The sequence below is a fragment of the Arachis hypogaea genome, chromosome 19 (genome assembly GCF_003086295.3).
Source record: "Arachis hypogaea cultivar Tifrunner chromosome 19, arahy.Tifrunner.gnm2.J5K5, whole genome shotgun sequence".
Lineage (NCBI taxonomy): Eukaryota > Viridiplantae > Streptophyta > Magnoliopsida > Fabales > Fabaceae > Arachis > Arachis hypogaea.
This window is the reverse complement of record NC_092054.1, coordinates 124,960,950-124,979,592: the sequence shown is the minus strand read 5'-3', so window position 1 is coordinate 124,979,592 and position 18,643 is coordinate 124,960,950. Positions and strand designations below refer to the sequence as shown.

The following is an 18,643-nucleotide window of genomic DNA, read 5'->3' as shown; positions in this document are numbered from 1 at the left end:
TACTTTCCTGATTTCCTCTTGTGAGACCTCGGAGATTAGCCTTCTGTTCATTTCTTCCATGACCCTCACTAAAATCTTGTTTAGGTTGTCATATCTTTGCCTTCTGGTGGAAGTGAACAACCCTTCTTTTTTTTTTTTTTTTTGTCAGAACCCTTCAAAATGCTAATGTTTCTTTTTCCATTTTTGGGCTAGAAAATAGTGTATTTCTAGACTTGGGCTGAGATTAATTGGGCCACCTTCCATGATCTGTTCTGCTTCTTTCAACAAATTTATTCGAAACCGCCTTTCATTCTCTGTTCTGCTTCTTTCAACAAATTTATTGGAAGTGCCTCTCCCCTAAATTCCCCAATGCATTGACCAAACCCAAGTGCCGCAAACCACAATGCTGTTGACCCAAAAAGCTTCGATCCGAAAGACTAGATTGTTGATTTTCTGTTAACCCCAAAAAGATAAAATAAAATGCTTTCATGTCATAGCAAATGTAACAGAATTCAAAATGACAAAATCTAACCTTATAGATTCTTTTCTTCAACATTTTATTTTACAAGTTATTGGTTAAAAAAACCTACGATTTCTAAAAAAAGAAAGAAAAAGGGATTAAAACTGAAAAAAGTGTCAAACACATTACACATCCCTTTTTCTCTGAATCTTGTCCTTGTTCTTCTTTTATATCAGCCTGAGATATTTCATATTTCTCAAACACTTTACAGAATAAGGAGAGAAATCATCACACACACTAAACCCTCAAGAACTATATAACATTTAACCATATTTTCTTTTGAATTGGCTTCCAATTCGCAAAGTTGTATACCAATTTTATCTACTCTATTAGTCTTTGGGATTCACATAGTTATTAGACACAGTCACTTTCTTCTCCTCCAACTCCTTTGCAAGCACTTGTATGGAATCAGAAACCTCTGCTCTGTACACATAGAACCTTGAAACAAATAGGAAGAAAATAAAGTTGAGGAAATTCAGCAATGCAAAAAATGCATAGTAGTAATCAAGATGTGACTCATTCAAGTTGTTCAATATCCACCCTCTATGACCATGTTCCTGAGTAAGCCGTGCCACGGTTGATAAAAGGAAAGAGCTTATGAAATTCCCAACTCCTAATGTAACAGAGGAATATGCAGTCCCAAGGCTCTTCATGTTTTCCGGTGCCTGATCGTAGAAGAACTCGATTTTTGCAACCTCCAAGAAGGCGTCGGCGGTTCCCATGAGTATGAACTGTGGAAGCAAAATGAATATGCTTAAAGGAACCTGTGCACCACTTTCTACAACACCATGATTTCTTGCAACCTTAAGCCTATAATTCTCAGTGATTGATGCAACGGTCATGACCAAGATGTGTAAAACAATGCCAATTCCCATTCTTTGAAGGAGCCTGATCCCTCTTGGGTTCTTGGTGAACCTTCTTATGATCCGCACGAAGACACGGTCGTAGAGGACGATGCAGGTGAGCAAGGAGATCGTCACGAATGCGCCTAAGCTCGCCGGGGGAATCTTGAAGCTTCCGATGTGTCTGTCAAGGGTGGTTCCTTGCTTCACAAACAATGTGTTTACCTGAGCCATCATTGTGCTTGGAACAAACGTTGCCATCAAAATTGGAACCATCTTTAGCATTTGCTTTGTTTCTTCTACTTGTGTCACAGTGCATAGCTTCCATGGATTGTTGGTTGAACTTGTTTTCACACAAGCCTTGTCAAGGAACCTTCATTTACATACATTATTTATTTTGTAAGCACATCAGAATTGCATGTATAGAAAAACATGTGTTACTCTTATATTAACTTTTACTCAAACATATAAAAAATTTCAGTTTTGTCTAAAACAATATTTTGGCTACATTTGTATGTATTTTTCTGTTTTAGACACAGCATTCGCATATGTTATAAGACACAAGTACGTAACAGAATGGCACAAAGATGTTTTTGTAACTTGAGACAAGAATTAAACAATGCATTAATAAATATATTTTGTATTCTATGTTAGTTTAAAAAGTAGAGACAAAAAAAATAATTTTTTTTATCCCTTTATTTTTATATTTTCCTCGTGTCTTAACAATTTAAATGCAGTTTTAGTGTTGGATTAATAAAAAATTCAAATACATTTAGTTTCATTTCTTAAAGAGGAGTTTTGGAGTAACGATTGAGTTGTCTCTATGTGAGCTCAAAGTCACACATTCAAATCGTGAAAATAGTCACTGATATAATTATTTAGTTTCGTTTCTTGTAAAAGATGATTTAATATACGAATATACAAGACAAAATAGTAACACAGAAAGTAGGGTAGAAAATATTGTACCTCAAATTTGGGGTGGAATCAATCCGATAAGTCCCTTTCTTTGCATAGTCCTCGACATCAAGTTCATAGAATTCTTTAGTATCTTTAGGAATAGGCACATTCCATTTCCTGAAAGCAGCAACTATGACCCTAGCCATTCTAGTGAAGGTACTCCCTGCAGGCACCTTGTGCCTATAAAAGGGAGTCCCTGACAAGAATATCATGATTGAAACTAAAAGGCCAAGTGTTGGAAGTGCATAACCAAGGCTCCAACCCACGTTGTCTTGAATATAGACCAACACAGTGTTTGCAAAGAGTGTCCCAAAGAAGATGCTGAACATCCACCAGTTGAAGAAGGATAGCTTGTGGAGCTTCTCCTTTGGATGAAAGTCATCAAATTGGTCAGCACCAATGGTGGAGATGTTGGGCTTTGTTCCACCTGTTCCAACTGCTAGAGTGTAGAGTGCACCATAGAACACTGCTAGTTGGAGTGTGGACGCTTTGCCACATTTTGTTATGTCTTTGTCAAAGCATTGTGGCGGTTTTAGGCTTGGAAGGGAAACTGCTAGTGTTAGCAGACACATGCCCTGCCACCAATGCAATGCAAAACATACATTAATTAACATATATGGTTAATAATAACACTATTGTTATATGGATATCAAAAGTATTTGATGTATAAATATGTTTAATGTTTCTAGATGCTAAACAGTAAACATGATGCATCATTATCAATTTTATGTCCAAAAGGTAATCAAATATGTTTATCATGAACTTGAATAGAAAAAGTAACATTAAAATATGATTTATATGGCTTTAATGTATTCAATAATTGTCACAGATCATTTCCCTTTCAAAAATTTACGGTGTTGAATAAAAATATATGAATAATTTTATATTTAATATATGCCTGTTGAAGCAATACTTTTTCTTTTAACTTGAAACATGAACAATATTAAGGTTCATGTTCATCTTATTTTATGTTAAAATTTAATTTTTATTTAAAAATAATAGTAATAAAATGGATTGAACCCGTCTTAAAATCCAGAGCGATTCAACAATTTGCAAAATTTATGGTGGAAAAGCCAATCCAGACACTAAAACTTGAGGAAGGATGTTGCAACTTGCAACCTCGTAAAGCACAGGAGCTACCATCTCATGAATTCTATATATTAATTTAAATTAAATGCAAGTTGTTATTAATAATTTAATATAACTACTAGTTTAGTAAAACTTAGCATACCATAACATTGCACAATCTTCTCAAATAAATAAAGCACTAACAGACAGAGTGACAGTGAGATATACTACTACTGGAACTTCCATTACAATATTATATATATTATGTAATTGAAATAATAATGCATGAAGGGATTGGCTTACCGTGGTAGATAAGTTACTTAACACTTTAATTTTCTACCTAATAATGTGGGTTCATAAAGCAGTTTATTTTTCCTAACCTTTTTTCTTTCATATACAACTTGTTATTTGTCTCTATAGTGTGCTTCAAGTGATCACTACAGCCCCACAAACCCACCATCATCACTCGTGCTAGAACTTGAACGAGCTCTATATATATATATATATGGGGAGTTCTTTGGTGACCAAGATAATGGTGTCTAAAAATGGCCAAAGATTGACCCACAAATTGAAAGTTGACATGTGGAATATATATATATAAGGAAAAAAAGGATAAAAAAAAGATGTGAAGTTAATAAAAATTAGATTTTTTATTTAAATAAATATTTTATTTATTGAAATAAACAATTATAAAAATTATTATAAAAATATGTCTCTCAATTTTATCTCGTTTATTTACATGATAAACGATATAATTATGAATATTTTATTTACACGGTAAACTAGATACATGGAATTTGAAAAAATACACATATCTCGTTTACAGTATAAACAAGATAAATTCATAATTATCTCGTTTATAATGTAAACGAGATGTGTGTATTTGTAAATATAAAAATATAAATTTTAAAAATAATAAAAAATATTAATAATTTAAATTAGACCAAACTCTTAAAAATAAAACGTTTCAACTTTCAAATAATAAGGAAAATAAGCGGTTTTAAATAATAGAAAAGATTAACCGTTTCAAAATATATTAAATTATTTGAAATGTTTCATTTTAAGAGTTTGGTCTAATTTAAATTATTAATATTTTTTATTATTTTCAAAAATTATATTTTTATATTTACAAATACACATATCTTGTTTACACGGTAAATGGATCATTTTAAATATATCTTATTTACACGGTAATCAAAATGCTGTATTTTTTTAAATCTCATATATATCGTTTATAGTATAAACAAAATATATTCATAATTATATCGTTTACAGTGTAAATAAACAAGATAAGATTGGGAGACGTATTTTTATAATAATTTTTATAATTATTTATTCCAATAAATAAAATATTTATTTAATTTATTTAAATAAATCCCATTTTTATTAACTTCACAGCTTTTTTTTTATCTTTTTTTTTCCTTCTATGTATTTATATTTTTTTTATAACTTAGTTTTTCTCATTTTTAATGTAATTCACAAAAGTATATTCTTAAAATGTTTCTCACTATATTCAACTATTCCACATGTCAACTTTTAATTTGTGGGTCAATCTTTGGCCACCTTTAGACACCATTATCTTGGTCACCAAAGAACTCCCCTATATATATATATATATATATTAAACTACACATGTATTTATACACAAATATATTATTAGCTAATTTTAATAGTTAATAATATATATATATATATATATATATATATATATTATTTATTTTAGTATAACTATATTATGGTAACTATGGTATTTCGAAAAATATTATTACTAAAATTAGAGTAATGGTTTTTAAAAAATGTTAAAAATAAGTATTACCAAAATATAAAAAAAAAGTGTGACTTTAATATTAACAATACTTATATAATCATCTTAGTTATAATAACATAATCATACTAAAATTCACCTCTATATATCATCGAAAATGACTGCATATATGTTGTTACAAAAGCGAGACACTAAGAAAAACAACAACGCGATCATGAAAAGAGAGGTCCACTAGCTAGCAAAGCAAATCATGGGTGTGAAAAGAATGCCACATATTATGTTAATTTTGTACCAAACCAATTATTGACCGTGACATTTTCCTACTACATGCATTTCTTTTAGTTATCACCACTGTCACGGGTCAAATTGCGACGCTTTTGCACTATTTATTTATGTCCCAATCAACAAGTAGTCCTGTTAAAATTTTGCTATACTTCTGGCAAGTTTTCTGGAAAAAAAAAATTAGAATATAATTTTAATATACTAATTCTAAACTAATTTTATACGTATATTCAATTATATAATAATATATTAGTAACAAATAACTTTTTTTATATTAATTAATCACATAAATAATCATTCAAAATAATAGATATAATTGTATAACTGTGTAAAACGTTTTAACACTATTAATACATCAAAATTAAACTCAAAATTATTAAAAATAAATATTATCTACGTAAAAGTCTATATAATATCATTGTATTTTTTTATTTATTAGATTTAAAAAAATACTTAAAATTGGATATAGACATTTCTTTTTTTGCCTAAATATATATTTACCCGAACTGTATTGTTTTAGTGACATCTATTTTATTAAAATTTTTTAATAAGCTTCACAACATTAAGGAGAGTGATTTTGTCGCTCTTTAATTAATAACATCGTTTTTCATTTTATATTATTCTCAAATTATGTTTAGTAAAATGCTTTATGAAAAATAAAATAATGTAAAATGAAAACTAATTTTAAAAATCACCTTGGCATCAATACCAATACTATATTATTATTGTACATATTCATGAAGATATACACCATATGATAACAGCTTTCATTGGTCATCTAATGGCAATAAGTCAAGGTTGGGTTTGTGTGAATGCATGGTTGAGCTTGAAGATTCTTTTGTTTATCTTTTTGTAGCTAACTAATAAAAAATGGATGAATTAGTGTATTATTGGTCCCTTGACAGCTACAGCCCCCCCTTAATAACTCCCTTCCGCCAATATTTTGGTCAAAGTCTTCTTTTCACAAAGCTCAACATGTTACCCTATTTAGTTTGGTTGGTTGCTTGATTGTTTGATGACAGATTTCTAAGATCATATTAAATTAAATCTTTTTTAATTAACTAATCTAGTTAGTATCTAATTAGTGATATATTTCTAAGATCTTATTAGTTTTTCTTTAAAAAAAAAAGATAATTTTGGACGATTAGTTTGTCAACTTAATAAAAAAAAGTAGTTAACTTTTAATTTATTGTAAATATTTGAAATTATGCATAAAATATCTTAGGCACTATAAATTAAAGTCTTTATAATATTAATGATATATCACAAGTAATTTAATTTCGACAATAGAGATTTCATTTGGTAATTAGGGGAAAAAATGTCTTTGCATTGTATCTATATTTGAGAGAAAAATTGTTTCTAGAAAGCCATACTATATTATTCTAAACTTAAATGCATTATTATGGATAAAGCACAACGACTTTTTGAGCATTATAATTAAGGGTAAATGGGTAATTAGCACTACATACTGTCAAAATATGCACACAATCAAGTAGTAAACAAATCAATTAATTTCTTGGGGCATTATGGATTCATTCAACTTGTTTGACTATGAGGAGTCAAAAAATAAAAAAGCTAAGATAATCATATGTGGAGTAGTGATAGGGAGTAGAATATTCTAACATACAACAAGAAATATAAAGAAATTTCATGAAAGGAAGTTAAAACAATAAGATTCACTTTTTTATTATTATTATTATTATTATTATTATTATTATTATTATTATTATTATTATTATTATTATTATTATTTGGACACTTACCGAGAGATAAATGGTAGAGGCAATAACAAAAGTCCAATAGCGGCCAAGATGAGCATCGGCAATATAGGCACCTAAAATGGGTGTGATCCAACTTGTCCCAACCCAATTGGTGACATTGTTTGAAGATTTAACTGTGCCTTGGTGAAGCTTTGTTGTCAAATACAGGATCAAGTTTGATGATATCCCATAATAAGCCATTCTTTCAAACACCTCATATACTGCATCCATTTTAACACATGCACAATATTTCAGTGCTGAGTAAGGTTTCTAAATATATATATATATATATAATGATTAGATAATTAGGCATTATGTACCACTAAGATTCACAACGAACTCGGTAAATTTCATCTATTTAATTTGAGTGGAATCGGTTTATTATCACAGGAGTAAAACTCTATTTAGAGCCGGTTTTTTTTTTTTTTTTTTTTTTTTTTTGTTATTTGAAAGAAATATGTGTCAAATTATAACTTGAATTAACTAAAGTGTTGGTATAATATTATATGATTTTAAGAACATGCATTATAGGTTTATAACAATTAAATTAAAAGTATATTGGTGGGTATTTAAAATTAACTGGCGTCAGTTTTAATATGGATAATATAAATCAGAAAAAAAGGAAAGAAAATGATACTATATTTAAAAAAATATATATTATTTCAAGAACCCTTTTTTATTATTATAAAATGCATGAGTGTCCCATTCTGAGAAGTTCATACAGTGCCTTTATGCATGTACGCCGGAGTCAGAAAAATAATCCATATATAGTTGAACTTTCCACCTTTTTTGAGGATCTTATCCGGATCATATCTTTAGTTTAAGTGTTAGACAAACTATTCTTTTAAGCAAATAAATTGGTACTATATATAATTAATATAATGTTCACATTTCAAAATTCATTAGATGTTCAAGGGAGAGCAACCATCCCATATATCCATACATCAAATTTAGAGAAACTTAGAAACCAGCAAACTAAGAGTCTATGACAGTATGTAAGATTAGAAAAATTTTAAGTCAGTATACTAGTATTTCAGTAATTTTTAATCATTAAATATATATAATATATATAATTAAGATCAATCGTTAAAATTTACTAAAATATCAGTATACTAATATACTTAAAAGTTTTTTTGTAAGATTAAAAGCACACTCACATAATATATAGATATATATAGATTTTTATTAATTAAATATGCATAATGATATCAAATGCAATATTAGCTAACATATACGATAAGTATTTTAAATGAAGTAAAAATAATTTTAAATTTTATACTATTTTCTAAAAGAAAAAGAACTTAGCATTAACTATTTTAAAGATATTTTGTTAATAAAATTCTTCGTTTAATTGTGCAAAGTCAATTGAAGGCGTAAATGCAAAAGCAAGGTAGCAGCACAAGAGAAAGGGAATGGTAATCTATGCCCGAGTGTATCGTAGGGTTGAACTGTATAAAAAGATGCGATAAGTCGTATAACCTAGTTTTACATTTATTATTTATACAGTCTCTGACCAAGTCAATGGATATTATCAAGTATCAACTGCAGGGGAGAAAAAAAACAGTCACATGGCTTCTATTATTAATTTACTTTACTTTATTATTAGATATGCAATCATGTAACCAATAATAATACTTTAAAATAAGCCAAAAAATGTTCAATGTTCATTGCTTTTATGATTCGAATAAGTTTGGCATGATTAAAAAGTCATGAGACTCTATAACTAGGTACTGCATCAACATACATATTGGAGTTGCAGAGAAAGGTGCAGATTATGAACGGTTTTGAAAAATACAGACCCATTACTTCTCATAATAACTAATAGTTGGTAATTGGTATAATTTTCAAAACAAAGAAAAATGCATGTTATTAGTAGCAACAGGAAAGAAATGGAAGATGCAGAAGAGAAAAAGAACAATCACTACTCTGTCCCACATTTTAAGAGACATGGAAAAGAAACTACGTCCTAGTTGATAAAATGAGCAATTAAACTTTCTATTAATCTATGAAAGTTGCAAGTTTTTATAATGAGAGGGGAAATTAAAGGGGAGTTACCAACAACAAAGGAGCAAGCTTTCCAACCACCACTTTTGGATCTAAGAGCAGGTTTTCCTTTAATATTCACTGTTCCATCTTGTGTGTACTCCTCACTCCCAACACTTCCTTCTTCCATAGTCATAATTGTTTGATTGAGAGTGGAGATATGAGAATGAGAGAACTACTCTGTGTTACTCTGCTCTCAAGTTTGATGAAACTAGGCACCATTTATAGACCTCACTTTGAGGATACACTTCTTATGGCCCCATCTTTTTATTACCCTTTTCTCATTTAATTTTGCATCTCTTTTCCCCCTTTTTCTATTTGTTGCTTTTTCTATTTACTGTACATGTGAGATTAGATGGATATTAGATATTCCTTTGATTTTGGTTAAGCCAAAGGGTATCTTTGACTGAATGTCTTTTTTTTTTTTAAAGTCAGTATAAATACAACGGAATAATAATTTCTTAGATAGGTCATGACTTAAGCATTTACTAATTACTATCATGTTATTTAATATGAAATTTTAAATTATTTCCTACAATACACAATAATTGGCAGTTGTAAGTTGTGTCATCTCAAGTCACGCTTATAACCTTTTGTAGACAAGTTTGTGTTCGGAAGAGTTTAGGTACTCTGATCTATTTTACCATAATGTGTAATATATGTTCTTAAATAAAAAATATAAAATATTTCAATAATAGTTGAATATGTGAATAAATGGAATTATTTTTGTAATAAATTTTAATTAATATTGGAATAAACTATCATTTTGTTTCTTAAAAAGATAAAAAAATTTTACAAAATAAATCCTACAAAAGCAAAATGAAATATTAATCCTTCAAAGATGATTTCTATCAGGCAAAATATAATGAATATAGATAATATATTCTATGAAATGATAGATATCAAATTTTGACATGATTTTTTTAAATTTATTTAAAAAAATGATATATTTTCGTATTCCAAATTTAATAATTTTATGTTAATTCTTTTAGGCTAATGGCAAAATTTTTTAAAAAAAACATGAAAAGGGTAGAAGTTGATTTTTTCTCGACTATATATATAACTTCTAAATAAATTGTACAAATATGATATTTCTAAAAAACTTATATCAAATGCATAAATTATTGTTTATCATTTATGAAAAAATTATAGAAAAAATGGCCATCTTGTGTGATTAAGATTATTTTTGGAGAGCCAAAGTAACATTTTATTTGAGTAAATACTTAGTCTGACTCTTGTTTATTTTTTTAAAGGACAATGCGATCCGTTTTAAAAAAATATATATATAATTCAACCTCTAACATTATTTTATGATAATACGAATTTTCTATTAAAAATTCATTAAATAGTAACGAAAATTAATTTTGTGAAAAAAATATTTATAATCTATAAGAGTTTTAAACTTCTATAATAGGTTTATTTTTAAAAAATTTTTTCTTCGGTAGTGGTTAAATGGAAAAGAATCATATCAAAAATGATGTCACAAGAAAAAAAAGTAATTATAGAATGAAAATTAAAAAAAAAATAGCATCTCACAAGAAATGAAAAAAAATTGTGATGTTGATGATGTTGATATTAATAGTAATAGAAAAGATAATGATGATGACAAGTTATAATTGCACAATTAAAGTAATAAAAGTAGAAGTTATAATGATATAACTACCAGAAAGATAATAATAGTAGTAGTGGTAGTTTATTCTATTATTGAAAAAATTTTGTAAGGATTTAAACCCTTACAAATTACGGAAAAAATACTACAAAACTAATTTTTATTACTCTTTAATAAATTTTTTAAAAAGGAGTTCATATTATCTTTAAATAACATTGTTATTAGAGACCGAATTATTTTTTTTTTTTACATAGATTAGTTTATCCTTAAAAAAAATAGACAAAAGTCGAATTAAGTCTCTATTCTATTTTATTTTTATAGGCCATATCTTATTAAAAATAAAATCATAAATGACAAAAATAATAATTTAGTCTTAACATTGTATTTATTGTTCTTTTTAAAAATTGCAATATTATTAAAATAAATTAAAGTTGGAAAAAATATGTCACGACCTAATTTGACCATGACTAGCGCTTAGAAAAATCTTCCCAAACAAGCAATGACAGGGTATATAGGAGGGGGGCACTTGCCCCACTAATATATATATATATATATTCTTGATATAATTATATTTTTTGTCCCCATAAAAATTTATAAAATTTTGTCTTGAGATTTATATTATAAATATTTTTTTATTAAATTAAATATGTAACAATATTATTTTGTTAAATTTGATTTAATATAAAAATAAAAAATAAGTAAATAAATTAACTCAATAAAGAATTAATAAATAGTGTTAATATAATTTTTAAAACTAATTAATTACTTAATTACCCAACTAAAATTCAGTTTTTTAAATATAAGTAAAATTATTAATTTTTTTTCTTCAAAAATGAGTTGAAATAAGAAAAAATAATATCTATTTATTAATTAATATTCTTTAATTTAAAATTATATAATACTTTTTAATTTTATCTCTTAAATAATCTTACTTGCAACAAGTATTTTATGTCATAAATATTATAACAAATAAATTTTCTAATCCAATGGATGGTAATTAATATTTGAAAATTATAATGAGTAGTAGAATAATTGTTTAAAAGCATAGAAGTTAATTTTGATATGTTAAAATATTCATATTTTTACATAGTCATTTAATTATATTTATTCTTTTAGATACCTATTTAGGTGATAAATGTAAAAAAATATATTTTTTAATTATAATACATAATTAAATAGATGCATAAAATCTTTAATCTGATAGTGTATCAAAATTAAATTAAAAAATATATAAAAAATGTAATTATTTAAAAAAAATAAAAATAATTATAAATTGAGTTTCTATTATTTTATATAAACATACTTTTTATATACAGGTTTTTTTTGGTATTTACTATTTATATATAAATTTAGTTTCAAATTATAAATACTAGTGTATTAATAAGTGCTAACGTGCCAACTAATTCACTCTTTTTTTATTAAATATGTATAAAAATAAATAAAAATAAAGTTAGTTAGAATGATAAGTTATTTAAAATTTAATTAAGATGTTTTAAGTTTAAAATGACAAGTTAATTAATTAGATATTTTTGCCCCCACTCCTAAAATTTTTTGGGTCCGTCACTGCAAGCAAGCCTCAAAAATTGATATTACAGAAAATAGAACAAATAAAATTTTCAATTATATTAAAAGACAACACATTCTCAGCATCATATTTAAAACATACTCAACATATTTACGTAAAATTTGACTTTAATATTTACAGCAAAGCATGATCTATTAGTTTCATCTACTAGAATATTTACAAAGCAACGTACTCAAGTCACTAAAGTTGGATCCTGCCTGTGTCATATGGAGCAGTTTAACAAGTCTAAAAAGCTTTAAAACTATTTACACAAAATATCAAGCCTTTGAACAAAAAATGGCTCACCAACACAAACAAAACTAGAGCTGAACCGATGAAGTTGGATTAAGATCAAGACCCATATCTAAAAAAAAAAATGAAAGAACAACAGAGTGAGTTTTGCAACTCAACAAGTAAATAAAGCATTAATAACCCCACGAGAAATAATTCTATAAATAATAAATAAATTCACTTTAATAATAGTGACAGAAATATACTCAAACACAAGGATAATTACTTATAGACTTTAAACATTCAAACTTCCTTAGTTTATATAAATATAAGCGGAAGGTCATCTAATTTAGAAAAGTCAAAATAACAGAAAGAAATCACACACTTAGGTTGTTTTTCTTTGTGTGAATTCTGAAACAGACATGTTCCACTAGTTTTATGGACATGAAACAGACAGGAACTATTTCATCTCATATGGTCCTAAAAATATAATTATATACTGACAATGTGCAGCAAGTCTAGCGCCTACTGCCGCTAGCTGCAGTTTCTGTTATAGAACTTTCCAAAATATTTTGACATACAAATTATTATCAAGCTAAAAGTTGTCAAACAAATCAATAAGTGCATCATCAATTCAATAGTAATAATTCATGTAATAACTTTATCCAAATTCAATACTAAATTTACATTCAAAGTGTATACGCAAGATAATATCTACATTGTAATTTAATTTTTCAAATAACAAAATTAATTTTAACACAAAATACTATGTCTCAAGTGGGATTTTTTTATTTTGTAAAATATTTAATATAACATCATGTTGACAAATAAGTTAATAAATAACTAAATAATTAATTTTAAAATTATTTTCAATAATTATAAAAATGATATAATACTAAAATTTAACTATAGATACAAAGTTTACTCACAGAATAAAATTCAAGAGAGAAACTTCTACTCCACAGGTTCCAACAAGTAAGGAGAGTGGTTCCTTTGAGTATCTAATATCACAAATATAACAATAATAACTCCAATAAGTTAATCTTAATATCAATTGATATAATAGAACCTATATATCAAAAAATCCCAAATTCTATATTACCCTAACCCTAAATTTTTGAATTTATTAATACCCATCAGTACAAACATGCTAAAAATTAAAAATATAGGTAATTATCAAGTAAAAGAGTCACATTAATGTCTTAATAATTGGTAATACTTGAATTAAAGGTAATTTTCATCTTCTTCAAGCTTAGAATACTTCAATGGAGTTTTGGAATAAAAGCCAACATAAGAGAGAACAATAGATGCATATGTGATTAATGAATGAAAGTGGTATACTTGTATTTTTCTCTCTGGTTGTAAGGGTGACAGGACACGGATACCCTCTAATGGTGACAGGGTACGGATACCCTCTAATGGTGACAAAGCACAGATACCCTCTAATGGTGATAGGGCACGAATACCCTCTAATGGTGACAGAGCACGGATACCCTCTAATGGTGACAGGGCACAGATACCCGCTAATGGTGACAGGGCACAGATACCCTCTAATGGTGACAGGGTACGTATTCTCTCTAATGATATTAATGTGCAATATAGAGATAGTGTCCAGATTAGCTACCAGACATATCGGGTTTGGCTTGATAACCGACAGATGAGACTCATCAGCCATAGGATAGATATATATCATCTGCATATGTTTGAATTATTTGGGTTTGCTTAATTGATTTAGTTTGCCTAATTGTACATATTTCATGATTATTTGCTAATTGACTAACTTGCGTTACTTGAGTATTACTTGTTTATATTGTTTGCGTTTGATTCGGTTCTTGGGTTAGTCGAATTGGGAGGTGGTGAAGTATGAAAGATATTGTGTTAGAATTAGAATTTCCCTATGATAGTTGTCAAGTTATGAATTAGTGAGAACTTAGGATGAATATGACGAGATAAGAAGTTTAAGATGCTTAGCGAATTTATATTATAGTGCATTGTATTTATTTGGCACTTTTACCGTACTGGGAACCCATGAATCGGGAGTTCTCATTCTGTTTATATTTTCTGTTTTTCAGATCAGGTCCTGGCGCTCAATAGTGAATTGGATTTGTCTGAATGACGGCAGAGTTTATCTGATTCTGTTTTGTGCTTTTAGATCTCTCCCCTTATTTTGTAAAGAAAATTATGATGTATGTATGTATTCTTTTAAAACTTGCCTATAGAGGCTTTGATGTATCTTGGGAGAGATAGGACTTTCAGTTGTCAACTGTTCTAACTCTGTAACCCTAGTCGACCTACACTTCGCGGGTCACAACTAGTGGCTAGTATACTTATATTATGTCTATTTTGTTCTATTCTATTTCTTCCTTATATGCTTTAGTTATTTCATTCGTTAGCCGAATGCGTTGAATTTTCTTATGCTTCGATACGTGAGTTTTACGACTTCGCAATTTTATTTTACTCCTTTTCAGGCTTCTCGTATAATATTTCCTTTATATATATATATATAAAATTACGTATTATAATACACCTTGAGAGTCGTACCACCTTAATATCATTCACTTATGACTCGAGCATAAGGATCTGTATAGGGTATTACATTATGATATCAGAGCAGTTCGTCCTCGTGAGCCTGAGGGAGGGACTGCTTATGCTTCAATGCATACTCTGAGTCTATGCCTGTGCTAGTTAGGGTATCTAGTTGATACGTCTAGCATGAAGTTCATGAGCGTTCCTTTGGTAATTTGAAGCACTTAACTTGAGATATTGAGGCTGGTCACCTTAATATCGCTTGTTTGGTATGGACAGAACTTGAATGGCATCTTATGGATATCAGTGAGGTACTCGGGGAGGAGTTCCCAAGAATGAACCGATGAGAAAATGCAGAGATAGGAATCTTGGCTGTGATATATATGAGATCGGTGTGTTGATTTTGGATTGTTGAGTGAAATACATGGAAGCGGATGGTTGATTGGATGATTTATTTAATTAGGCTTGAATTAATTTGGAACCTAATGATTTAGAGTAGAAGGCTTGTAATTGTCATTGGCATAGTTTGGATTTGAATTGGAATGAAAGTTTCTGAAATTAAACACTTGTGTAGGAATTGGAGAATGACTAATTGCTAGGCAATGAATATTATAGGTTAGGTAATGTGAGTATGGAGATCAAGAATTTTTAAGAGGTTGTGATTGAATCTTACGATGAGCGTGAGCTCTGTTTTGGTCAGGTTGAGAAGACTTAGAAGTGGGCCTAGGTTTTGTGATTCGATAAGAGGATATGACGTGGATGCATAATTGGATTCTCGGTGACTAATGATTAGAGTGACGCAGCAGGAGCTTGCGGAAGCATTAAAATAGGATAGTTGCAAATGGGAGTTATAGAAGATGATTAAAAATACTTTAGGTTTAAATACCTGAAAGGTTTAGCGAGTTAGTGCAATAGTGATTCGCAGGTAATTAAATTTTATTGTGGCTATGATATTAGATTGATCATGAGATAGTTGTATAAATGATTAGAGGTGTAATTGGATTTGTGCCTAAATTGTGATGGATAAATTATTAGTCTTTGAATGATAGATTTGAAAAATATTGAATTGAAATATTAAAGTTGTATTGAGGTCAATTTGAGGGAACCCGTGTAAGGTGGTGAGCTTCAATTTTAGGAAAAGTTTTAAGGAAGGGTGAGATGAACATGACATTTGATTAGTTATTGAGAGAAACATATAAGAAGCTAAGAGTGAAACGGATAAAATAGTTTAAGCTGAAATTGAGAATAGGGTGTTAAGAATTAATGTTAGAGAATGGAAAACTGAATGGTAAGAGGTCAGTTGAATATGAGAGAGCGTATATGAAGATTTGAGAGCAAATTTTCGAGGACGAAAATTTCTGTTAGGGGGTAGGATGTAAAACCTGAGAAATTAGTAAATAATTATTGAATAAATTAATTATTATTTAAAGAAATTAGAAAATAGAATTTTATAGTTTAATAAGATAGAGCTAATTAAAATAAGAATTTTGACACTAATTTTAAAGAATTTGGCCCAAAATTGGGCCAAACTGGCCAAATCGGTCGAACTGGGTCCAAAACGGGCCCATGGCCCAACCCAATGACTTCTTAATGAAGGGTAACAACCCTTCCTTCCCCTATCAAATACAACAACACGCTGAAACTCATAGAAAGGGGGAGAAAGTGGTGAAATTCCAAAATCTTAGTTTGATTTCAAAGTGATATAACTTTCGATCCGGAGCTTTGATTGACGAGCTGTTTGTGGCTACGCATTCATCTTGGTATTCTCTACAAAGCCTGCCAATTAATTTGGTAAGAAAACCTCAATCTCACTCTCATCCTCTCCTTTCCAATTTCTAAAGTTTGATGTTTTAGTGTTGAGATTCTTAGTTGTTTTGATGTTCTAGGGTCAAATTAATTGGAAAAAATTAGTGGGTCTTGCAAAATTGATGCATAAATAAGGTAAGAATCTCAAGCCCTTGTTAATTTGTGGGTTAGCAAGCTTGAATGTTGATTATAGTGATATATTGTGGGATTAGATTGAATATTGTTGATTTGGAGAACAATGATGATGTTGGGAGCTTGATTGTTGGACATTGGTGGCTGGAATTTGATTCGGTGAGGCTTTGGGCTGTGGACTCTTGAGAAACGTTGACCTTGAGGTTTCTTTGGGTTTTACGAGGAATCGGCTAAGATACGGTTTAAGTTTCATTTAAGTATCGCGTAATATGATGTGAATTCCTAGCTTAGATACCTCTAGAATTAAGCTTGAATGATATGTTTGGATGGATTGATGTGTGTAGAGGATGCATGAAAGAAATTGATACTATATTTATGAAATTAATATTGGTGTTGGATAGTTATTGTGTGTTTATAAGTTATGTTGAATTGATGAAATATTGGGCCGGAGGCCGTGAATTTGGGTCGGAGGCCGGAAGGAGGTAAGAACGGTAAGTGATGATTGATGATGCATGTGATTTGTATATGATGATATTGATTTATGTATATGGTAGCAGGTGAAATTGAGTATTGTTGGAACTTGAGATATGGAATGATGTTTGACATGTTATGTTGTTTGAAGTTGAATTATAGCATTTGAGATTGGTCAAAAGTGGTGGATTGAATAAGAAAGTTGAAAATATGAGTTGGGAGTGGTTTGATGTTGAATAGCTATGGTTTGGGGTTGATTTTTAAAAGGTTTGGGTTGTTTTCAAAGGGTTTGGAGTTTGTATGTCTTGAAATTGGAGGTTTGTTAAGTTTTGCAAAAATTATGATTTTGGTCCAACTTTGACAGAGCATAACTTGGTCTCTGGACTCTGATTTATTTCAAACTTATTTAGAAAGAAAATTTGGTCCAAGATGTTTATGCTGTTTGAAGAACGGATGAAAAATATTTTAAAATGAGAAAGTTATGCGCGTCAGAAGTTCGGAGGGCAAAATTGAAATTCTGCAGACTTAGCCATTTCTGGTCAATTTGCAGTGTATGTGTACGCATAGCCTTCATTCGCGAAGGGTCGCTTCTGTCCAGCGTACATGCATACGTGGACAAGGCTATGCGTACGCGTACGTGTGACCCTATTTTCAGCAAATATGAGTTTTGTGTTTTTAAAACCAAATTTCAAACCTCTAAGCCTCTATTATCATTTTTTTAGCCCTAAATCCCAATAGTATGCCTAGTAATGAGAAGAAACTAGGAAAGGTGGTAACTTGTAGATGAAGTAAGGGGAGAATTAATGATGATTGTATGAGTTGTTGAGGATGATGGTGAAAGTGCTACGTGTGCTATGAGTCAAATGACTGTATTTGATAATGAATTATGGCTGGTTATGGATTATGTTATGAGTTGGATAGCTGTTATAAATATTGATTTATGGCGAGTATGCCGGAGATGCATATGTGATTAATGAATGAATGTGGCATGTTTGTATTTTTCTCTTTGGTTGTAAGGGTGACAGGACACGGATACCCTCTAATGGTGACAGGGCACGGATACCCTCTAATGGTGACAGGACACGGAT

At 29.2% G+C, this 18,643-nt stretch overlaps 1 protein-coding gene across 1 annotated transcript; it reads right to left on the bottom strand.

The window, feature by feature from the left end:
- Positions 1–497: 497 nt before the first annotated feature.
- On the bottom strand, positions 498–9,566 carry LOC112775992 (protein NRT1/ PTR FAMILY 5.2). Its single transcript, XM_025819935.3, has 4 exons — positions 9,229–9,566; positions 7,177–7,394; positions 2,308–2,873; positions 498–1,714 (listed from the first exon to the last, which is right to left on the bottom strand). The coding sequence occupies exons 1-4, from the start codon at positions 9,350–9,352 to the stop codon at positions 829–831; spliced, it is 1,794 nt and encodes a 597-aa protein (XP_025675720.1). The 5' UTR covers positions 9,353–9,566; the 3' UTR covers positions 498–828.
- Positions 9,567–18,643: the final 9,077 nt, after the last annotated feature.

Coding starts and splice junctions, on each gene's coding strand:
- LOC112775992 (XM_025819935.3), bottom strand. CDS start 9,352: ATGACTATGGAAGAAGGAAGTGTTGGGAGTGAGGAGTACACACAAGAT. Junction 7,395..9,228: donor AGCTTGCTCCTTTGTTGTTG/GTAACTCCCCTT, acceptor AAATGGATGCAG/TATATGAGGTGTTTGAAAGA. Junction 2,874..7,176: donor CCTCTACCATTTATCTCTCG/GTAAGTGTCCAA, acceptor CATTGGTGGCAG/GGCATGTGTCTGCTAACACT.